Source organism: Toxotes jaculatrix, chromosome 7 (assembly GCF_017976425.1).
Source record: "Toxotes jaculatrix isolate fToxJac2 chromosome 7, fToxJac2.pri, whole genome shotgun sequence".
NCBI lineage: Eukaryota > Metazoa > Chordata > Actinopteri > Toxotidae > Toxotes > Toxotes jaculatrix.
In genome coordinates this window covers 15,125,359-15,149,380 of record NC_054400.1, presented here as the reverse complement: position 1 = coordinate 15,149,380, position 24,022 = coordinate 15,125,359, and the positions used below count along the sequence as shown (strand labels likewise).

The following is a 24,022-nucleotide window of genomic DNA, read 5'->3' as shown; positions in this document are numbered from 1 at the left end:
TTTTAAACAGACACTGATGACCTCAGTTTCGTGAGATTTTATTTTCAACAACATAACCTTGACAAATTTGTAATACATTATATGCTACTGTTTATTTAAAAAAAAAAAAGAGGAAGTCATTAGCAATATGTTTTTTTCTTTTCTTTCTTAGAGTCTAGCATAGAATCCCATCACTAAAGCCATTCATGTTGGTTGTGATATACTGAGAATGAGGCCACTCAATAAAACCCCACCCACCCCATTGGAAAAAACAAAACAAAACAAAAAAAAGGAAAATCTGCACCAGTCACTCAACTTCCATTTCCAACATCCCCTTACCCCCACCCACATCAAAGCCAGGGCAAACCAAGCGGCTACATGCTTTCTCCGAGGGAAATCATACAAAAAAAGGAAAAAAAAAAAAAAAAAAAAAAAAGGAACACATGAAAGAAGCACAAAGTCCTAAAAATGTGGAATCTGGTGAGAATTTGTACAGGTGTGATCCCGGTACTGACCACTGTGGGGCAGTGTACATTTATCCATAAAGGTCGTCATCGTTATCTTCATTGAACACTGGACCACTACCAGTTCCTCCTGAGCCATGGCTTGGACCGCTGCCACTTGTGGCACTGGAGGGAAACCTGAAGGACAAAGAACAAAGTCATTTAATATGGAGATTATCCTGTGATTATGGCATATTTTAGTCCTTGGATATGTGGAGTAGTCACTATCTTCCCTATGGGAAAATGCTGCGACTGACGTAATTAAGTCGTTTAAAAAAATAACATATACAAGCAGATTATGTTCTAATGTTTGTTTAGACACAAGATTAGCCTGAAATTGACCTTTCAGTTCCTATTCCACTCTGCTTCAGTATGGGCATCAATCATATCAATGAATGTCATGAAAAAAACAAAACAAAACAAAACAAAACAAAACAAAACAAAACAAAACAAAACAAAACAAAACAAAACAAAAGCTACCTCTGTACAACACACTGTACAAAGAGTTATACCCTACCTGAAGCTGCCAAAGCCACGGCTCTGCTGCAGTGTCTGAGCAAACATCTCGTATTTGCGAATGTCATTGTCACTGACGGAGCGACGGGCGAATCGCATCGCCTCTTCAAAGTGGTCCTTCCTGATCTCTGGCACAGGATCGTCCTCTTCCACCTCCTAAAGAGAGATAAATTGTCATAAACATGAAAAAGAGTGCAGATGCTTATCTAGGCATGAAAAAGTAAACAAGGACACAGAAAAAGTACTGACCATAGCCGATGGGTTGGTCTGCCTCTCCCTCTCTCTGCGGATCTCATTCTCAATGCTCTCCCTGATGGCCAGCTTACACGCCCGCTGACAGATCTCTGTGAGATCAGCTCCAGAGAACCCATTGGTCATCTTGGCCAGGTAGTCCAAGTCCACATCCTGTCAAAGAAAAGAAATTTAAGGTTTCTGTTTTGATTCTGATTTGATTTTATTACCATTACCTTTCTGTAACTTTGTCACATGACTACACAGGATCTTTAAAAGGATTTTTATTTTTTTATAAAATTCTATAAAACTTATCTTTTTTTAATTAACACATGGAAGAGTTTAGTTCATGACAATATCATTTTAAACTTGGCTAACAAAAATGCTACCTTAAGAGTTAAAATCTGACTTAAAATAAATGTATTCAACATTTTTTCAGAAGCCCTTAAAATAATAAAAAGTCAGTTCTCCAAACTGACCACACTAATAAAAAATGCCTATGTAAATAGTGTCTTGTCACCTTGCTGATGGGACTCTTGCGGAGGTTGGCCTTCAGGATGCTGATCCTGCTCTTCTCGTCGGGCAGGGGGATGTAGATGAGCTGATCCAGACGGCCAGGTCTCAGGATGGCAGGGTCTATGATGTCTGGTCTGTTTGTGGCTCCGATGATGAAGACGTTCTTCTTGCTGGACATTCCATCCATCTCGGTCAGGATCTGGTTGATGACACGGTCGGCGGCTCCACCACCGTCACCCACGTTGCCACCACGAGCCTTGGCTATGGAGTCCAGCTCATCAAAGAAGAGAACGCATGGGGCTGCTTGGCGAGCCTGGAAACATAACACAAACACACAAAATGGTCAAACAAAACGATTCTGGAATTTATTCTGTACAGTGAAATTAGCTGAAAACACTGAAGAATGTGGCTGTTCTACTGCAAACAGAAAACTAAAAACATTCTTACCTTGTCAAAGATCTCTCTGACGTTGGCTTCAGACTCTCCAAACCACATCGTGAGCAGCTCAGGTCCTTTGATGGAGATGAAATTTGCCTGGCACTCATTGGCGATGGCTTTGGCCAGCAGAGTCTTACCACAACCAGGGGGACCATAGAAAAGCACACCCTTGGATGGGGTCATGCCAAATTTGAGGAACTTGTCTGGGTGCTCCACTGGGTACTGAAAAGAAAAACACAATATGAGTACAATCCTAATTATACAGTTTATGATACATCAGTTTCAGACATGATCTCACTTTTGAACGACCTTCATACCTGCACCAACTCCTGAAGCTCCCTCTTGACATCGTCCAGACCTCCGATATCCTCCCAGGTGATGTTGGGGACCTCAACAACTGTCTCCCTCAGTGCTGATGGGTTGCTCTGGCTCAGGGCCCACTGCAGAAGAGCACTGAGTGAGTTAGTATTGACTCAGAAGACCTCTGTAGACTGTATGGCACCAGCTTACTGTCACCCCACAGCAACAAACCATATTACAGGTCTTACCTTGAAGTCATCCATGGTGACTGCAAGTGAGTTCATGACTTCAGCATCAATGGTCTCATCCTCAAGGTCAATCAGGTCCATTTTCTTCCTGATGGCCTGCAGGGCAGCTTCAGAGCAGAGGGCAGCCAGATCTGCACCCACATGTCCATGGGTCTCATTGGCTACCTATATAAAGACATACACCGCTCAGAATTAAAAAGCTATTCCTGCCCACTCCCCCACTTATGCTTATAACTCTGTAACACTACCTATGAAAATGAATCGCGTGTATATTTATTTATTTAAGCAGTGTGTGGTGAGGTGTCATGCCTGTAGGATAACAACTGTGTACAGACCTGTTCTAAGTCAACATCATCAGCCAGCTTCATGTTCTTGGTGTGAATCTGAAGAATCTCCAGTCTGCCAGTAGCGTCAGGGATGCCAATATCCACTTCCCTATCAAAACGCCCTGGAGGCAAACACAAAGAAGTTCCAATGAAACAGATTAAGAGAAATACAATACATACCAGACATTTTAATAGCACCATGTGCAGGAACTTACGGTTTCCTCTCTACTGATGTGGCAGCAGAAGTAACATCTCAAACTGTAGTTACAAATTGCAAAAGTAGCCGTCTATATTTTACCAAGCATCAGTATTTGATGAATAAGCCAGATCCTTTTCAGACCTTTTGTCAAAGCTGTCAGAAACATCCCATCATAAGCATTTAAAACTGTGCAACTGCACACTGTTCTGAGAAACTGATGCACTGGTGAACTGCAGAGTCTGCAAAATAGACAGCAGTCAGAAGTTTTGATCAGTGATTTGACAACAGGCTTCAGTGAGCCATGTGAGCGGCACATGTAACATTTCTTAGGTGCACAACACCACTGAAGTGATTCTGCTGGTTTAAAAATTGCATTTGTATTTGAGATGAACACGCCTTCCTGCTGCAGAAATCCAGAAAAAATAAAATAAATAAATGTTTTAAGAGCCCAGGCTATATTTTAATGCAGAGCTACTCAACAAGTAAACACATCTTCATTGTTTTCTAAATTTTAAAGTGTGAGTGTTTACTGTTGGCTATGGGTATAGTGTGTGATGTCTAGTCAAATAAATAAAACAAATATTTAAAACTTTTAAATTTAAAGAGTCATGAATCATGCAACAGACACAACTGATTTCAGTTATGAAAGGAATGGTGCCAAAACAAGAGTGAAACCTGAGTAATAAAAATTACATTTCGCTAATTCATGCATAGACATGCGCTGGATGCTTCTTCTAGATCTCTGTAACTGTAGCCACTGAATATACTCTTAATACAGATAATTTACCAAATCTCCTGAGGGCTGGGTCAATGCTGTTGGGTCTGTTGGTGGCAGCCATGACGATGACATGAGCTCTCTGTTTCAGGCCGTCCATAAGAGTCAACAGCTGAGAAACAATGCGCCTCTCCACCTCTCCATGAGTCTACAAATAATACAACATACATTGTTGCTATACATGTGTGTTGACTGAACTTCAGTACTTCAGCGATGAGAATGGCAATGAAATTACAAACAAAGCCCCTATTAGCTATATTTCAAATCAGTGTATGAATGACTACTGTTTAAAATGAAAAATTATACACACACACACACACACACACAGGAAAAAAACACATTTCAATCATTACACTTTTTTATGCAACTTCAGGACTTTCCAAGATCTGGATTATGATATCCATTTTCATTTATTACACTCAAAACATCCATAAAATCAGATAAAATCAGAGACACTGCACAGTCACATTCAGCTATCCATTTAGTTTTCCTCTCTTCCCACTCACCTTCTCTCTCTTAGGAGCGATTGCATCAAGCTCATCGATAAAAATGATGGCGGGAGCATTCTTCTCTGCTTCCTCGAAGGCCTTTCTCAGGTTGCTCTCACTCTCTCCTGCCAGCTTGCTCATGATCTCAGGACCTAAAATAGAGAGTAAAACATTCTGATTTCAGAGGAAATCTTAACCTCACAGCATATACTATACCATGTTCAAATAGGAATCACAAGATAAACCACTGTACCACCAAAACATTCTAGTAATAGATAAACACACTACAGAGTGTTTGATACTTAATCCCATGCAATTCACATATGGCAAAACTACTTGTGTAACAGAGTATTAACCATACAAGTCAATTGTTCTAACTGGGAACTGTTATTTCAAGAGATGAACTACCTCTCTTACAATAGAACTTTACAAATGTTAAGTTGCACTCCATGCAGTTAAGTGATGTATTCTGTGTGTAAAAAACTTCATCTAAAATAAGGTAGCAATTCAATTTTGTTACTCACGTAATATCTAAGTATCCAATAATAGGATTCTGATAAATACTTAATCAATCACAAACAAAACTAACAGGAACCACAAGGCAATGCTGTCAGGGAAAAATCCAATGTCATAAAAAAATGGCCCCAACTAGGTATAAGTTTGTATAGAAAATAAATATAGGTGGATGTCCACACCATTAATCAGGAAGAAGAAAGCTCCAGTTTCATTGGCCACAGCTCTGGCAATCAAGGTCTTTCCAGTTCCAGGGGGTCCATATAGCAGGATTCCACGTGGGGGCTGAAAAAGTAGAAACAGCAAAATTGTGAAATCATTACCTGTTATAAAATTAAAAGCATTTGTAAGATAAATAATGAAAGACTAATTATCTGAAACAAAAAGTAAGTCAAATAAAACCAAAGGAAGCTGACCACCCTTTTTTTTTTTTAATTTACATAAGCTCACTTTAAATTCAACAGTGAAGGCCAAACAGTTTTATTTTGTTCTGTGCCAAATAAGGTTGCCGTACCTTGACTCCTATGGCCTTGAAGAGTGCAGGGTGTCTAAGGGGCAGCTCCACCATCTCTTTGATCTGAGCTAACTGCTTCCTCACCCCTCCAATGTCATCATAGCCCACCTCGTTCAGGGACTCTTCCTCATCCTGCATGTTTGAACCAAAGACGTTCAAATTTCAACGTGATTTATTTTTGGTAAAGGTTAACTGATGCACTGTACCTGCTACCCACCTCTCTCCGGATTGGTTCTCCCTCACAGTGGATGACTGTATCAGGAGCAACAATGCAGTAGGGGGAGGGATCAGTCTCCACCACCTTGAACTCCACAGCACGCATGCCACCCCTGACCAGGAAAATATCACCTTCACAAGATGCAAGACAACCATGTTAATTTTACCACTCTAACAGAGCTACATGTTGACATACACCAAAACAGATCTGATCAGTCAGGCAAATTATCTTTGTCTTGATGGAAACTGGTACTCACCTTTGCGGATTGGCCTGTAAGCCTCTAAGAAGTATGGCTTCAGGTAGACCTCAAACAGGTTGCCAGTAATTCCTTCTACTGTGTCATCTATTGGGAGGACATGGATCCTCTTTCCGTACTTCACATCAGGGCATGGCTGAATACTGAGGGAGATATTAGACTTAACACCACTCCTCTTTTAAAGGGCTGTGACATGAATGAAATTAGGTGTGTTGGTTTTTTTTCCCTCACCTGATGACGTCACCCAGATGGACCCTCAGATTGTTGCGGACCACTCTGTTCATGCGAACCTTTTCATCAGAACAGGTGTCATCAGACAGCACGATGCACACAGTCTCCCGCCTCTTCTTTCCCTTCATCAGCACTGTGTCCCCACGGAAGAGCTGCAGCTCATCCATCTTGGTCTTGAAACAATTTTAAAAAGTTATTTCACTGATCACAGTGTTATTTCACTTAAAATATCAAAATGAAAAATAGTATTCAAGCATAGCTGATCTATCACAACAAATCACAGGGTTGCAAATTTGTAGATGCACCAACCATGGATAAAACTTTCTAAATGTTTACCTGAGAAAGAGAGACCACACTGTTGTCTTCATTGATGGATTCATCAACAATCAGTCTGTTGGGTCTGTTCTTCTGTTTAAGAATTGCAGTGGCTAGATCATCATTTTTGGGTCTATTGTGATGTGTAACAGAAAAAAAAGGTTGTAGGTCAAACAACAGACTTCTTATTGTGCACCTCTGAGGTCTCATACAGCTTCAACAATAACAAAGCCGCAAATTAATGTTAGGTTTGGGAACTTAACTAATCAACCAATGATAAAGCTGGTTCCTACAGTGCCCCATGAAACATTCAGAGTTTCAGGTTCAGTTTCTAGGGTGCGTCTACAGGGAAATCGTAGATCACCCTTTCATTTACCCTCTAAAAGGCCAGCTTTCTGTGTTCAGAAGATTATAAGGTGAACTCCTTACCCACTTAATTCAAAATGAACCATTACTGGGGTCATTTTAAACCCACCATGAAACAATTTCTTAAGATATCAAGCATAAATCAGTACTCAGGTGTGAGTACTGATACCATTAAGGAATGAGCATTGAAAATGAACTTATAAACGATATAAAGCATTGGCCAATTCTAGTAATATTATATTGTGTGTATGTCCCTATTATTAATATAGGTAATAATAACCGAGTGTGTATCTCTGCACCTCTCAGTGTAAACAGGTCGTTTACACAATATGCTAATTACAATGACCGAACGTTACGTGTCAAAAAAAATCTCACAATCACACCTACGTTCAAAATACTATCAAAACCTCATCAATACGTTAAGGTTCAAAGAACCACGGGTTTCCAGAAAACTCCCGGCCCGTTTTGCAGTTTCTCTTTCATGTTGTTAGCATGCTAATGATAGCCTTTAAGCTAACTGACTGGCGAGCAAGCGAGCCCAGATGACACAGCAAAAGAATTAGAAAAAAAACTTTGTTAGCTAGCAAGGTTGTCCCTTAAAAACACAAACGTTACAACGCCGTGACACGAATACCTTAGCTGCCAATGTAACCGCTGACTACATTTTAATCAGATGTGTTATTTGACGACTGTTTAGCTAACAGTGAAATAGAGCTCATGTAAATTGTCGATCATTTAAAATGAATAGCAAGCCCTGTTAGCCTGCTAGCTTTGGTACACTGTAGAGTGGCTATTGACAGCTCGTCACGGAGTTAGCCATCTGGATGACTAGTGTTTTCTTTCATAAAAGCGTTATTCTATTATCTAAATCTGAGCCGTTTGCTAAGTACATTTGTGTTTGTTCCGTCCAATTTGACGCCTAGTCTCAAAACAGGATATTAGCCGGTGGATAGGCCAATTTGTCGGCGTGACGGTGGACGGCTTTGGCCTTGACACTGCTGCTAAGCTAACGTTAGCATTCAAACACGACAGCAATGACTGCGCTTTGTCGAGCCGCTGTCACACTGCTGGCTAGCTCAGTACCGTTAACTGGCCAACGACAACAGTTTAACAACTGTCAACAATTCGTTGGGATACTATCAAGCGGTCAGTGCATTTGCAATTTTAGGTTATTCAACCAGCGGACAAAAGTGCGGAGGCTGAAGTAACTGACCCCATTAGCTCTCCTGCTAACAAACTCGGTAATGTGTTAGCAATCGAGCTAACTTTAATAAACTAACGTATTCTGAGCACACGTTAGCCATTTAAAGGGCATTTGCTAATAGCCATTGTTCAGAAAAATTGAATTTAATGAGACCGAAATATATTTGCACTTACTCCCCTCCCGAGGCCATGGTCGTCCACCTGGATTACTAGTAATAAATAAAGAAATTCTAGCTCAATGTTTAAGAGGCTTAACCGGTTCTCGTATCTCAACGTTCTCCGTGATTTCACACGAAAGAGCAGCAGTTTCCGTGCTTTTCTTTACTGTTATACCATGAGCTGGATGCCTCCTTCATTCTGATAGGCTGGAGGCTGCTCGACAAATTCAACAACCAATCAAAGAATCTGGAGTCTGTCGTCACGGAGAATATTGTCGAACTTCAGCCAATTGCAAATGAGTGTGATGTTCCTATTTTCATCAACCTTTTTCTTATTCGTCTGTCGCCAAACCTGAGCGATCCAATTGACGTTTACCGCGTTGATACTCAAGACTCGCAAAAACACTAAATTTGTCTTATACTCTTTATAGTAACATATTATGTGCCTAAACAAATTTGCTAAAAATCCTTTTATTGATAGGAGAAATCCATTAAAAACGGCAGCACAGTTTATGGTGTGTACTGTACTTTGTATTGAAAATCATTGGGTTGATTTGATAACTATGACCTGGATGAATGAGAACTTGCACAGACATTGCTAATTATTAAAATAAAAGTCTGGATTACTCTTGCCTGCCCAACATACACCCCCCCCCTCAACAAAATTGTTTAGATCTTCAGTGTTCAATCAGCTTCATAGCAGGTCCAGTTATTTTTCATCATTTCACACATATGCCATGGTACACCTGGGTTCATTCTCAGTCTCAAACACCCCAAGTCCTTACAATATTTAACTTTATTTTACTGTCCCAGTAGATGCATGTTTGTTGTGGGTATGGATTTGAGTTCACAGGCCAGAGAAAGTTGATCCTGTTTGGTAAGTGATAGGGCATTCTTCTTTTGTCCCTCTCCGGGTTGATTAGATAGGACCAAGTTCCTGTATTCTGCGCCGTAGCTCTGTGGAGTCTAGCAAAGGGCCAGACTGGGGTTCCTGTAGGTACACAGGAAGAGCCCTGCAATACAAAAAGAAAGGAGACAGTTAGGACAGTAACATCACAACATCACACATCTAGATCCAACAGAGACAGACTGCAGTTCACATGTGGCATCTCAAATGCATTTTGAGTGATGAGTTGTGATCAGATTTTAACTTCCCTCTCTACACATGAGTTTATCTGTGGGAAAATGCATCTCCTTCTGAAGAGAATAACAATGGAAGGAAACAACATTATGTGCTAGAAAAGTGTTGACAGCTGCTTTAAAAACCTTGTGGGAAATCTTTAGACTAGGTAAATCTGTGATTTTGGGTGATTTGTCATGTTACAACCCTTTAGTGTGGTCGGGTATGCATATGTGCTAACCCCACTCTACATAGTGCATGGCCACATGAGTTCCTGACCACCTCTGAGAGTGGCTTCAACAATCAAAACCCAAAACCCCCAAAACTAAAGTTGGTTTTAGGTACATTCACATAACTATTTAGAGATTTTTGTGAACATGGCGGAAGTGTATTTTTTAGTGAAGGCAGGAAATTTAAGAATGACAGTGTCTTACTCCACTGAGGACTGTGTGGTGAAGCTCCAGGTCTTTTCCCAACACGCTGCTGCCTCCTGTCTCCTGCCAAGCCTCCACAGCACTTCACCACACCACAGCCCTGCACCCACACATTCTGAGACAGCACATACAGCATGATGATGTGTTCTAACAAAGGACCATACAAACCCAGTACAGATTCACTACAGTTCTGTGGTACATTCATGTCAACGCCTACAGTTCTATAACTCATACATGAAGAGAAATGTAGGTGTTGTTTGTAACAACCTCAAAAACAAGATGTGAAGATCACAATACAATTTAGGTTTCACATTTTTGCGACCAGCAGTTCCTCATTAATGAAAACAGATGATTTAAAGAAAATGAGCTTCACTTTCATTGTTCAAAAAATGTATATCTGAACTCGAATCTACCTCAGGGAAAATTCGCAGGACATATTTGGAAAAAAATTGTTGTATCATGTAGGTAGCAATATGCATGCATAGGCTAAAAATAGCTTCAAGCACTGTGTACATCATTAATATACAAGTATGTTATATACACCTGGGAATGACTGCAGGCTGAGCAGGAGGTCTCTCAGTGCCTCTCTCAGTTGGTCTGTCTGGGTGAAGCTGATACCCCTGCCAGCTAGCGAAAGCCCCTTCAGCCTTTGGAGGATACACAGATCTGTTCCCTGCTTGACAACCATGTCTGCACTGGGGACCTGTGGTTGGAAACCTGTAATGAACATCAACAGAATAAAAATGCAAAAAATAACGGTGGCTTGAGGTTGAGTAAAGAGGGCAATTTCTCTCCAAAGCCTCAGTCAGGAAGGTACTCACCTTTCTTTTTAATTCTGACCTTTACCAGCAGGTTGATGCACCTGTAATGTAGAATACAGTCTTAAACTTTTTGTTGGTATACTAATATGATCATTTTATGACAGAAGAAAAGACCTTCCTTCTCACAGACCTTGTGTAGTGAGTCACAGCTTGTTTCCAGTCTTTCAGGTGAGTGTGGCAGTGACCCTGCAGGAGGTAGGCAGCCCCCGTCCAGAGCAACATCGTCACCTTGTCTTCACCTTCCATATTCACATCCCTGGTCTCAGCCTCACTCCTCTCCTCTGGATCTTCCAACACCAGCTTCTCTGGCAGCAGCTCCAGTGTCGTGCCAATGACTTCATTGCACAGCGCCATACAATCTGCAGGCCGCCGAGCCATGAGCAAGGCAGCGCCAGCCTCCAGGTAAAGCTCAGGCAACCTTGGGAGGGCAGTGGCTTCAGCATGGACCTGAGACTGAGACTGTTTTTGCTAACATCCCAGGGAAGAATGACATTAAATTATTCCTCCCTGTGAAAAGTACATTCTGACTTAAGACATATTAGTTTTTATTATGCACAAAAAATATATCCAGAGCTCAGTGTTAAATTATCTTGTCTGTCAGTGTTCTCACTCTTACTCCATGTTCATCTTCTGAGTGAAGAACAGCCAGCAGGTCCAGATAATGCTCCACACCCTCTGACAGCCTGCAGAAACAGCAACCACACCCATTTAACAACTAAAGTCTGCTCTATGAGTCCACTATTCTCATCTCCATCCACATTTTATGGTTTGGAGTAGAGATCAGGTGCCAGTAAAAGAAAGAGACAGAGACGCTGAGCTCCACGCTGGTCTTCTCACCTCCCATGGAGGACACATTTCAGGGCCAGATCATGAAGGACAGAGAGGGCAGACGGAACTGTGAGCAGGCTGCTTAGTGATTGGCTGCAGAGCAGTAAGGATGGGGAGAGGAGATGGGTATTGGCCAGAGCAGGCACTGGTGCAGAGGGCAACATCAAAGTCTGCAGGACAAGAGAGGTTTTATGTTTCAATATACAGGCCAACACTTACGCAAATATGTATGTGTCCAAAATTAACTTCTTGACTCACCTATTATCAGGGACTATTTAAAAATAAAAATAATTTGTCTATGTCTACAAGAATCATTTTACCAGCAATTTGCGCCCTTTTCTGTCATCTACTCTGTGTCTATGTATATGTACCTATGTATATGTGTGTCACTTACGGAATGCAGCAAACGAAGAGCTTGTATCTCAGCCTGTATGTTGCCCAGGTGTCTGTAGATGAGCATGCTCTGGTAAAGAGCACATGCACAACTGGAGTCAGTCTCCAGTGCCTTCCTGTAACACTGCACTGCCATCTGAGGACAGCTCTGGAGACAAATGGAAACACACACTTAATGCATGTAAATACTCAATCCTGTTAGGCCCATGCATGATGCACGCTAATTTTCGGTTTATATGAGAAGTCTGAATGTGTACCATACGGGCGAGGCAGAAGCCTGAGAGGAAGTGAACGTATGCTACTAGAGTTCTGGCAGCCGGCAGGGAGGAAGCTGTCTGCAGATCAGAGAGTGCTTCTGAACTCTGACCCTCATTCAACCTTTCAGCACCTTAATGAAACACACAGAGCAAAACACAGAATTAATTACTCACTGCCAGAAACACAAGGAGCCAGTGTATGCATCACTGTCATTTATCTTTGTGTTCAGTTTAAAGAAAAAGTCATAAAATATTTTTAGTGTTTAGGAATCTGCGAGCTACTCCCCAGTACTGGTTCTGGGTGCCTGAATCCACTATTTACTCAACTCTCACAATCAGCATTCAAACACACAGACCAACACAGCAGTTTGGATTCAGATAATATTTATCTTGTACTATAACTGAGTTTGTCTGCCCCTGCAATCTTTTGGCTGCATTCATCCAAAAAAAGGGACTAGCTGTTTATACCATGATAAACATGTATAGAAATCACAGTACAGAAATAAAAACATTAACTCGGGGCTTAAACTTAATACAATCTTTGGCCACAACCCATTGAATCCAATCTTTCAATACGCACTAACAAAAGTCATGAATGTAACTGACCTTGGACAATGGAAGTGCAGATCTGCAATAATTCAACAAGCGTTCTTGGGTCAGTCACCAGTAGTGGGATGTCAGAGGTTTTTCCTCTTGTCTTGCTCCTCCCATCATCCCCAGCTTCACCACAAAGTGTCTCAAACAGAAAGGACAGCTCCTCCTGCATCACAGGAAACAAATACAGTGTAGTTTTACAGCACAGTTTTATTTTTCAATACTGTCATATCCACAGTAACAATAACAAATACATGATCACGCTTGCACTATCCCACACAGTGAGGGACTGGACAATGTAGCTTGCTGACAGAAATACATCTAAAGTTTCACTGGCAGGGACATGAAATTCCTGTCCCTGCAGACACTGGGGAAAACTGCACTTAAATTGTTCTGAAGAAAATTGGTATTCCTGCATGTTTTCAACAACAAAAAAACAATAACAAAACATTTAAATTCTCTGTAGGACAAGAGTAAAAATCCAACCGCTGATGGCAGTTAGTGTGAGGCATTTGTCTCAAAAATAACACAGAGGGGCCATGAGATAAAAAAGGAAGGAGACAAAAAGGTACCTTTGTCATTTAGCCTCCACATCTAAGACTAAATGACACCTATCTTATTAGCCTAACCAGACTGTACTGAATGGGTAGATGCAACAGAGTTCCTTTAAACAACACAAAACATGTAAGGTGGGAACTCAATCTAAAAACAAGATCTTACCTTCAATTCCTGTATAGTTTTCAGCTGGCAGGTGGCCAACCATATAGCCCACTGCAGACAGAGAAGATGCAGTACACAGGAATTCAAAGGTGTGTTTCCAGCTGATTTGAGAACCTTTCTCCAAAATACAGGATGGTCTGAAGTAACAGGTTCAACTCCTGTCATCTGTAGAGCTGCAGGCAACGAGAGCACACTGTAAAAGTCAGAGCTCAGGAATCCTTTAAACTAACACAAACCTGGGTGTATGGTATTAGCTCCTTTGTCATCTACATCTATGGTTTTGTCATCATTTCACAGCATAGGTGTACCTCTCTGTACGGCTTGGGTGAGGAGCAGCTCAGCTTCTGTGAACTGAGATAGAGCAGTAGAGAACACACAGGCATTGTACACCACTGACAGCTCCAAATGAGTTTGATCTGCAAGATGAGGAACACCTGCAGGCGAGAAACATGGGAACAATGGAAAAGAGGGAGACAGAAGATGCATAAAGAGCTCAGCTCTCCACCTTAACAAATGAGGCCTTTGTATTATGAGGGAAGATGGAACACCTTGGATTTTCCTTAAAAGTTTGTGAAACTCAGCAGAACAACATCTCAGATGGGTCCGGTTGTGATCTCGGCTCAGGGTGTCCCCTCCTCCTTCCGGCTGCTGAAACGACCAAAATAACACAGTGCTAAATTTAGGTAGTGATCCGCAGTGGAAAGTAACCAAGTACCTTACCTAAGTTCACTTTAGAGGTACTTGTGCTTTATTTGTGTTTTCATTTTATGCTACTTCACACTGCTACTACACTGTTTTGAGGGAAATATGGTTCATATTAGTTCATATTCACAACACTGATTAGATATAGTTATAAGTTACCTCTCAAAAAAGATTGTACACACAAATCATATGATCAGTCTTTCAAATCTGCTGTATATATAATTCGCATGACCCAACAGTTTATATATTATTTAGAAATCAGCTTCACCTTGACAATAAAATGCTTCTTACATGTTAATTCACATGTAATTGGACAATCCAGCTAAGAAAACAATAAATCAAATACAACAGTAGAAAACAGTCTGTTTATGTAAATTATGTACAAAAATGCCGTCATTAGATACCACATGTATAAATTTAACGTTAGCTAGGATCACACTGTTTTTTAGCTTTCTTAATCTAAACGGTTTAATAAATGACAGTATTTCCCTATGTTTCAGAAGCTAGCATGACATTAACCGCTGAAAAGATCAGACATTAAACTGCTGTCTCAACGTACCTTCCATTTATTTACCAACTGGTTGTTTTCCAGGACCCATTTATTTAATAAAGTGGTTGACGAATGCATTTTTATCAGATACTACATCGCTGTTTTATGAGAAAGTTAACGTTGTTTTGTTTGAACTTTCCCTCGTCTGTGAAACGAGCGCTAACAACACAGGAAGAAAGGAAACGCTCTTGAGTTTGGTTTGTTGCAGTGAGGCTGTGCTGCCCCCTGTGGACAGACCTGGAAACTACACCGGCACTCTGCTGACTGTCCACCAGGTGGCGCCGTGACAGAGCCAGGTTCAGCTGTGTTCTGGAAACTTCAATCATTAAATTTCCCACACCCACCAAACTGTGAAGTGCTAATGCTGTTTGCTTTTGGTCATTAACTTTACAACACTCTCAGTACACCTACAGACACGCTCACGACTACCCAGCCTTAATGTATTCAGTTTGACTCTGTGATGGCCCTCCACTTCTTTAAAAAAAAAAATCAACCTTGGCCACAGTGGCATGCTACCACAATCACATGCATACACAAGCACACATGCACACACACATACAAGTCTGAAGCAAGTAAACACAAGCCAGGGCCTTAATTGTATTACAGCTGAGTCATCCTTGAGACTGCCAGGACAGCCATTTTTCTAGTTGTCCCTCACAAGGTGACTCCTTCTTTTCTCACCCAGTTCCACTCCTTTCCTCTCCTCTCATCCCCCTGTCTCTCTATCATCCCTCCATCATTGCATTATCTTGTTCCCTGTTGTCTGCAACCTCCACTGTCTACCTGTATCACAACCTCCCTGCTCCTCCTTTCTTTCAGTGTCTCAAGTCACTGAAAGCTCTAAATATACCGCTATGGAAAAAACAAGGGAAGCTCCTGACATCCACTGCTCCATAGCATACATCTGGGCTCTCATAGCTGCATAGGCATGCACACACGTAACATAAAGCAGCGATATCCTCTGTTCCAGTTCTCCTCGCCTTTCAATTCCCCTGAGACAGGCTTCACTGTTTTCTGACATTTTCCTCTGAATTGATCCTGCTATTTTCCATCTCTGTCTCACTCTGTCTCTGTCTATCCATTCCTTCAAGGACAAGGTCGCTTACATGGCAAGATCCTCCCACCTCCTTTCCCTCCCAATGTCATTTACAAGGCAAGACTTCAGACCTTCTTTAAAAAGGTTTTAATAAAAAAATTTGCTGTGATGAATCCACCCATGGCACCATCAAAGAACAGACTGTCCCCAAATTTGGCTGCTGACCTTTCATCATTTGGAGGTCTTATTCTGTTCCCTGTCTTAATTTGATTGATAAATAGAAATAGTTTCAGGTGAATGGGTTGATTTAACAGATACTGGGGTCACTGGTTTGCTCCACACTATTTTAACCAAACCTTACTCACCATCCGCACTGCAACAGTGGATAGAAGAACCCCAAATGTGGCTGGTTTGTGATAGTTCTTCTGCAGAAACATTATAACGCACACTCTACTACAAGTATGTGCCTTTTTTAAAATTGTAAGTAACAAGGTATTGACGAACATGAGCTACTGAACATGAGATCCTCACGCAACATCACAGCTGAATTCTGCCTACTCTGCTCTATGATCCTCATTTATAAAACATAAGGCTGGCGGAGGGAGGGGATGTGACGCATGTTATTTCTATCCTGCATCCGAACACATGAGGTGTGGTGCAAAACACACTGTGACTTCATCGTGTCTCACAAACAGCACTAACAAATTCCAATATGCATTTGAACACACTTTTGAAAACAGATGAAAAAAGCTGTAATGGGTTTCACCTTTGAAAGTGAGATTTAAAGACCTTAAACAGGACACACATGCTGGAGGACAGGTAAAGGGCTTAGGTGTCACACAGTCCCCTGGGTGTCAATGGGCTGACAACACACATGTTTCACAAGGATGAAGAATGGCTGATACAAAGGAATGAATGTGTTCTGATCTGTCTATTCTTCATTATACACCTCAAAGGAAAGGCATACACACACAGTTCTCCCTGCTCCTTTAAGGCATGCTGAGCAAACTCACTCACCCAGAGTTTGAGTAATCAATAGGTGCTGTACGTGCTCTCCAGAGCTGGTCCTCCTCTCGGAGCAGACATCCCTTTGGATCAGCAGAGACAGCCCAGTTTAGTTTTGCGTGAATGCTGTATCATCGTAGCTCAGTGTGCTCAGTCTGATGTGCATGCACTGTAAAGTTGCTCTTTATGCTGCTGCCATTTATGTTTTTTTTTTAATGTCAGTGCTGTCACGTGTCATGCTTGGCCTGCAACCACATTTGTACATCTGGAGATCAGTTATACTTCAGCAACAAAAAGAGGCAGAAAAAATGGAGAGATTAAAAGTTACGTTTGAAGTAAAAGGGCAGAAACAAACCATTTTTTCTGTGTAGTAAGAGGCTGAAATAGAGAGAGAGAGAGAGAGTCTGTCAATGGCCCAGCAGTTGAGTTGAGTCCCAGGGGGGATGGCGTGGATCTGCAAACTCACACTGCAGCAGTAAAGCTACAGAGAGCATCAGCAGAACACACTGTACACCCACACAATCAGTTCACACTGACTTCAGCCACAGAAAACCTAAAATATGAATAAGTTTTCAAATGAAAAAAAAAAAAAAAGATCCATCAGGGATGTTTATGAAGAGACAGAGCAATTGATAGAGTTGCAAATAGGCCTAAAATGATTTAACACAGAGACTATGCAAACACTTTCCCAGGTGTTTTTAGGCACCAAACACCCTAAGATATAAAGTGAAAAGTAATGCCCGATAAACATCTTACATTCTATAAAACCAATAATTCGTTTTTTTTGTTTTTGTTTTTTGTTTTTTTTCCTTCAATAAAATAAAGAACACCTTCAGTAAAAATACAACTCATCTACAAGGTGCTACACTGATTATATTCCTGCGCAGGCAGTAGTTTTCTGAGGAAAAGATATCTCTTTAAATGGAGTGTGTCCTGGTGCTGACTAGTGAGTTTTCCCTCCCTCCTATAAAAGCCCAGCGCTCTCCCTCCTGCTGCAGTCAGTTCTCCTCTGGACCGGCCAACATGAGTTTCACGGTGGAACATCACTACTTCGGGCCGACCTCGTACCGCAAGGCTCGGCCTGCCTCCGTGTCTTCCAGCGGCTTTCACTCCCAGCGCCGCCGCCTCACTTACAGCCAGCCGTCCTCCGCCGACAGCCTGGAGACCTTCAACGGTGATATGACGCGGAGGAGCGAGAAAGAGATTCTGCAGGCTCTGAACGACCGGTTCGCCGGCTACATCGACAAGGTGCGGAACCTAGAGATGCACAACCGCAACCTGGAGGCGGAAGCGGCAGCGCTGCGACAGAGCCAGGCCGGACGCGCCTCGGTTGGGGAGCACTACGAGCGAGAGCTGGGTGACCTGAGGGGTCTCCTGCAGCAGCTGACCGGGGAGAAGGCCCGCGCGTCTCTAGAGCACGAGCACCTAGAGGAGGACATCCAGCACCTGCGCGTCAGGCTGGAGGACGAGGCGCGGAACAGGGAGGAGTTGGAGGCTGCCGCTCGCGCCATGAAAAAGTATGTGGAGGAGTGCCGGCTGGCGCGGCTGGAGCTGGACAAGAAGCACCGTGCCCTGGAGGAGGAGGCCGCTTTTCTGAAGAAGAACCACGAGGAAGAAGTGGCGGAGCTCCTCGCGCAGATTCAGAGCTCGGACGTGAGCTTCGACTTGCGAGAGGCGCTCAAGGTGGACGTCACCAGCGCACTGCGAGAGATCCGCGCGCAGCTGGATAGTCACGCATCCAAGAGCGCGACGCATGCAGAGGAATGGTTCAAAGGTGAGTTGGCTCGAAAAGGTAAAGTTTTATTTAATTTATATTAAAAAAAAAAAAAAAAAACTTTTTAAAGATTTAAAATCACAGAGAAACTTTGTTAATGCACCACGTCCCTGTCCATGGTGCTGAAGTATGAAGTTACATCCCAGGGATTTACATTACATTTACTTGTAATCCTATAACACTGCATGAGGCGAGCAGTGGCTTGCAGTATCTTGCTCGATGACATAAAACAGCTGCGAGGCCGCAACACTACAAGCAGATTAACACATCCCACTGGTTGTATTTTTGTACCAGTCTGCCAGATCGAAGACGCTTAATTACAGGCGAGTCAAGTAAATCAGTCTAAATAGAAAATACGGAACGATCAAGATTGTGAATGGTGCGTTTTTCTGTGGGTGCATCGTTGCCGCAGAATGATCATTTTTACTTGAGGCACGCACTGCAGGCGTGAGATGGCACACAGAGTGGAAGGAGACTGTGACTAATTTGCACTCTCACAGTGGGTGTGTTCTTGCTTACGCCCCATGTGTGTTGCCTATGTGCCTTTGCTTACTGTGTTGATGGATCTTACCCCTGAACCTGACCCTCTACAAATAGAATAGACTTGTCAGGGTCACCGTGCGTGGCAGCCAGGCGATGCTTCTTCTTGCTTTAACACTCATCCTCACTGCTGTCGTGATTGGAGTTTACCAAGGACATAGAAGTGACCTGAAATTTTTTCTAGTCGTTGAAGCACGGTAATTACAGTAACCGACAATTTGCTTAAGTAGATGTAAAATCAGATGCACCACTGTGCTGCTGATGTTTGTCATACTACACACAAAGGCCAAGAAGGGTTTCATGTAAACAGCAATTTAGTTGAATGACACACTACAGATACTCTGACCCTTGTAGCTCATTTACATGCTGACTTGATACAGCAAGCAAAAGGTGCAAACCGTATGACCTTCCCTGTGTGGTGTCCAGCTGACTGCAGCAGTGAGGCTTATTCATGCTTGGACAAGGGAGGAAGCTGAGTCAGATGACTGACAGACAGATGGACACTGTCAAGGTCACTCAGTCTCCCAGTGGTGACTGACTGCTCTCTTGGGCCTTCGATATATAGAAGACAGGTCAAATGTCTCAGGACAAAAAGAAAAAGTATGCATATGGACTGAATAAGAACGCTGAATGTCTCTGTACTTCAGGATATGCAGGTCACTTCAAACTGTTTTGGGACTTGGGCCAGCCAATGGTGTGACACAGCAAAATGTCTTATATTACAAGTGATATCTAAACGCTATACATTTTTCTGTCTGCAAATTCCTTCAGTCCGTATGGAGCGTCTGTCTGACGCTGCTAGGTCTAACCAGGATGCAATTCGTGGGTCCCAGGAAGAGATTGCGGAGTACCGCCGTCAGCTCCAGAGCCGTACCATTGAGCTGGAGACTCTCCGAGGAACCAAGGAGTCACTGGAGAGGCAGCGTATAGAGAGCGAAGACAGACACCATGATGACCTCAACTCGCTACAGGCACAAACCTCTCACTTATTTCTCATGGAGAGAACCAGCAGTCCATATTCGTTGCATATACCGTCTGATACCATCAGTGTGATATTTGACCTGAAAGGCTGTGTTTTCACTTTGCAGGAGACCATCAATCAACTGGATAATGAGCTGAAAACCACCAAATGGGAGATGGCCAGCCAGCTGAAGGACTACCAGGACCTGCTGAATGTGAAGATGGCTCTAGATATTGAGATAGCTGCTTATAGGTTGGCCATAGTTTAAAACCACATCAGGGTTTAATTTGATTGATTCTTGTTGGCGTTTTCACTGACTGTGCATCTTTGTCTTTAAAACAGGAAATTACTGGAGGGAGAGGAGAACCGCTTTTTGTCAGGAGGAGGTCCGTATGCCTACCTGGAAAGCAGAATCTCTGCCCACCTGAAGGTGAAAGGAGAGGAGATCTCAGATACAGTCATTGTGGAGGAACAGACAGATGAGACCCAGGTGACAGAAGTGACAGAGGAGGCAGATGAGGAGGAAAAGAAGGAGGAGGAGACAGGAGAGGAAGAAGACGAAGGTGAGGAAACCAAAGAAGAGGAAGGAGAAGGTGAGGAGGGAGAGGAAAAGGAGGAGGAAGGAGAGGGAGAGGAAGAGAAAGAGGAGGAAAAGGGAGAGGAGGAAAAAGAAGAGGAAAAAGAGGAGGAAGGGGAGGAGAAGGAACAGGAAGAGGAGGCAGGCAAGGAAGAAGAGAAGTCAGAATCTCCAGAAAAGGCTGAATCTCCGCCTTCAAAGTCCCCTCAACCTAAATCTCCTGCTGTCAAATCACCAGAATCTAAATCTCCACAAAAATCACCTGAATCTAAATCACCAGCAGCCAAATCCCCTGCAGGAGATGAGTCAAAGTCACCTGCACCAAAGTCACCTGTGTCAAAATCCCCACCCAGCAAATCACCTGAATCTAAATCTCCTCCCGCCAAGACCCCTGAAGCAAAGTCTCCAGAGAAAGAGAAGGCCAAGCCTGCCGCTGACAAAGACACCCCTAAAGAGGAGAAAAAAGAGGAGAAGCCTCAGCCTGTCAAGGAGGAAAAGAAGGAGAAAGAACAGCCTGTGAAGGAGGAGAAGAAACAGGAGCCCAAGGAAAAAGAGCCCGAGAGCAAAGCAGAGAAGGCAGATAAGCCTGATACAAAGAAAGAGAGCAAAGCAGAAGAAGCACCGAAGAAGGATGAAGCTTCAAAACCTGCTGCTCCCAGCAAGCCGGCAGAGGACAAACCTGCCCCCAAGTCCGAGGCTAAAGAGAGCGCTCCCCCTGCTAAGGAGGAGAAACCCTCTGCTCCTAAATCAGAGAAGACCGAGCCTGAGGCAAAGCCCACCCCTAAAGCAGAGCCCGAGAAAACAGAGGCCAAGAAGGAGGAGAAGAAGCCGGAGGAGAAGCCTGCACCCAAAGCAGAGCCCGAAAAAACAGAGAGCAAGAAAGAGGTGAAGAAGCCAGAGGAGAAAAAGGAGACTGGTAAAGAAGAGGGCAAGGAGGTTAAGGAAGCAGGGAAGGCAGAGAAAGCAGAGAAATCTTCTGGCACTGAGTCAAAGGAGAGCAAGGAGGAGAAGGCCAAGAAGTAAGCCTGAAAAGCTGTGCTTCAGGGCAAGAGTGGTGGAGATGCCAAAGAACTACGAGGGAGGGAAGGGAAGGGAGGGCAGGACAGAGAGGCTGGACATACCCAGCAGTTCAGACTGGCACTGTAGTGTCCAAAACAAAGCAGGTAATGGTATGTAAGCAATAGTGATTTCTGTAGCAAATAATCCCCTGCTCCCTAAGTATGGCCATTACACATCCCTGATGCTTCTGATGTATGACTGTAGTGAATGCAGAATGCTCTAAACTCCTTATCTGAATGTGACACCTGCCCTTAATAAATAACAAGTGCATTTAAACTGAATCCCGCTGACGGGGAGGGAACTGCAGGGGCCTGCTGTACCTACACAAGCCTTCAAGGGTAGAGATGTCAAAACAACATCAAGCTAAAGATTGTGACAGATGTTGACTATAAAAATGTATATTTAAGGAGATACAAATGTCTATATTATATTTACAGATACATCATTAAGAAAGACTTGAATTTTGCTTGTCGTGCACCTTAATGCAGCTTCTCCTGACAGGTGAACTGCAGTGTCTGGTCTGCAATGCTAGGACAATGATGACTGTGCTATGTATAAACTGCTGAGAATATGCAATATGAAACAGTAAATAAAGAACGAAAAGTCAAACACCAAGAGTCTTTATCTGCGGGGTTTTCTTCATCTGTTCACGCTACTAAGAAAATCTATAGCACACTGACTTTAAGTGAAGATTGATAAAAGAGAGGTGTCAATAATAATCAAAGCCTGTAAGGTGTGAGGCCCAAAGGTAAAGGCTGCATGTAACTGCACTGCATTGCGGCTAAGGAGAGGGGGGGGGGCTGTATCCACCCACAGCAGCCACCGCACCCTTCCTCACGACCCACAGACCACGTTCATGTATAAATCAGGAGCAGTGCTGCTCGCTTGAACAGAGAAGACTCCCACCCCCCACCACCACCACCACCACCCTTATATCCCAGCTCACTGCAAGAAGTTCACACACAACAAAGCACTGGTCAAAATTTAATGGGGCAAATGCAAATAAATGCAAATGAAACAATTTTGTGTAAGCAGAATATTTTTATAAAATGTCCAAGGTTAATGAACAAATTAAAAGAAAAACCAAACTTAATAGCATAATAGTGAAGCAATACAAACACAAATTGTACCCCAGACACATTACTGGCACCTTTTTTAATGAATTTAAATCCTCACTCAAAAGAAAAAAAAAAAAAAAACACTAATAAGATTCACTTTAATTTTCAGTGTTCACATCACCTGAATTAACTAATGAATGATGATTTTACTGGATAAAAAGGGGATGATTGTCTCCAGTTTACTTTTAGAGAGTTTACTTTCAGAAACGCTAATATCAGGAGTGGTGGTTTGTAGCCCAAACCATTCGAGCAAATATGGCTCCATGAGCGAAGATAAAGGAAGACACCAGGGTTGAATGAAAAGCACAAATAGGCAACACTCTTGTTTGCAAAAACTTTCGTAGGTAAGTATTAGTGAGGGGTGCCAATAATTTTGTCAGGGGATACATTTTGTGTTTGTATTTTTTCACTATTATGCAAGTTTATTTTTCTTCGGTTCAGTAACTTTAAGACATTTTAAAAATTTATATCCAGTTATACAAAATTGGTTCATTCTGAATTATGTACTTAAAATTCAGGGTTGCCAATAATTTTGACAAGGACTGTACACCTCCCACATTTGTGCCTTTATTAATTCATAATTACCATAATTATCAGCTATTGACTATGATAAGTAGGTTTCCACTTTCTAAACCATGGAAAAATTAATACAGAAATACAAATCCTGCCTGTCATTTTTGGTCATAGCCTCCAGTAATATTTGAGCTATAAATAGGTTTCAGCAATCTTGAAAAGGTGCAGCTACATTTTAATAGGATTTAATAATGAGGGCTGCAGCTGGTGACAAAACCCATTCATCATATCAATCCATGTCTATTTAAAAGCAGCTAACCATTAAATTTAAGCTTTTGAACCTCTTTCTTTTGATACAATACTGACATTGGACACACTGTGGCTGACATTGGAAGGGTTTCTCTGCTGGCATGTTTTCAGGCTTCTCACATCATATCTCCTCTAAACCCAATCATATTGTATCTGATAGATGTATTCCTTTACTTTTACATTTCAGTTAATATTTAATGAACTTAACCACACTTTTAATTATATCAGTTCAACTATGACTGCTCTTAGTGCAACCATTCCACCATGTCAGACAAGACTCACTATCTGACTTTTTTATTTTTTGAGCTCTATTCTCAATTTGAAAGTAATTTCAGCAGTAATTTCTCAGTAATTTGTTATGCCCTTTGAGAATCAAGTGGAAAAGATCACATCTAAGAATGTCCTCTCTTACAATAACT

The 24,022-nt window shown here is 42.3% G+C and overlaps 3 protein-coding genes across 4 annotated transcripts; 1 reads left to right on the top strand and 2 right to left on the bottom strand.

Moving 5' to 3' along the window:
- Window positions 1–21: 21 nt before the first annotated feature.
- Window positions 22–8,451, bottom strand: LOC121184354 (valosin containing protein). Its single transcript, XM_041041980.1, has 17 exons — window positions 8,309–8,451; window positions 6,587–6,698; window positions 6,251–6,423; window positions 6,020–6,162; window positions 5,764–5,894; window positions 5,547–5,678; window positions 5,215–5,317; window positions 4,538–4,671; window positions 4,044–4,179; window positions 3,067–3,179; window positions 2,732–2,896; window positions 2,501–2,623; window positions 2,193–2,405; window positions 1,750–2,058; window positions 1,248–1,403; window positions 1,000–1,154; window positions 22–620 (listed from the first exon to the last, which is right to left on the bottom strand). The coding sequence occupies exons 1-17, from the start codon at window positions 8,323–8,325 to the stop codon at window positions 515–517; spliced, it is 2,421 nt and encodes an 806-aa protein (XP_040897914.1). The 5' UTR covers window positions 8,326–8,451; the 3' UTR covers window positions 22–514.
- Window positions 8,452–8,714: 263 nt separating this feature from the next.
- fancg (FA complementation group G) lies at window positions 8,715–14,872 on the bottom strand. 2 transcript variants are annotated; one of them, XM_041042432.1, is made up of 14 exons: window positions 14,721–14,872; window positions 14,008–14,107; window positions 13,768–13,893; window positions 13,460–13,632; window positions 12,752–12,905; window positions 12,146–12,276; window positions 11,890–12,036; window positions 11,505–11,665; window positions 11,278–11,350; window positions 10,798–11,135; window positions 10,668–10,708; window positions 10,390–10,563; window positions 9,847–9,961; window positions 8,715–9,305 (listed from the first exon to the last, which is right to left on the bottom strand). In XM_041042432.1, the coding sequence occupies exons 1-14, from the start codon at window positions 14,787–14,789 to the stop codon at window positions 9,212–9,214; spliced, it is 1,896 nt and encodes a 631-aa protein (XP_040898366.1). In that variant the 5' UTR covers window positions 14,790–14,872; the 3' UTR covers window positions 8,715–9,211. The 2 variants fall into 2 exon arrangements, with proteins under 2 accessions (XP_040898366.1, XP_040898367.1); XM_041042433.1 differs by having other exon boundaries at window positions 8,716–9,305; window positions 11,284–11,350.
- A 2,903-nt stretch (window positions 14,873–17,775) lies between these two features.
- On the top strand, window positions 17,776–21,658 carry LOC121184528 (neurofilament medium polypeptide-like). The gene is made up of 4 exons (XM_041042256.1): window positions 17,776–18,526; window positions 19,838–20,037; window positions 20,155–20,279; window positions 20,370–21,658. Exons 1-4 carry the CDS (start codon window positions 17,776–17,778, stop codon window positions 21,625–21,627), a joined length of 2,334 nt encoding a protein of 777 aa, XP_040898190.1. The 3' UTR covers window positions 21,628–21,658.
- The last annotated feature ends 2,364 nt before the right edge of the window (window positions 21,659–24,022 follow it).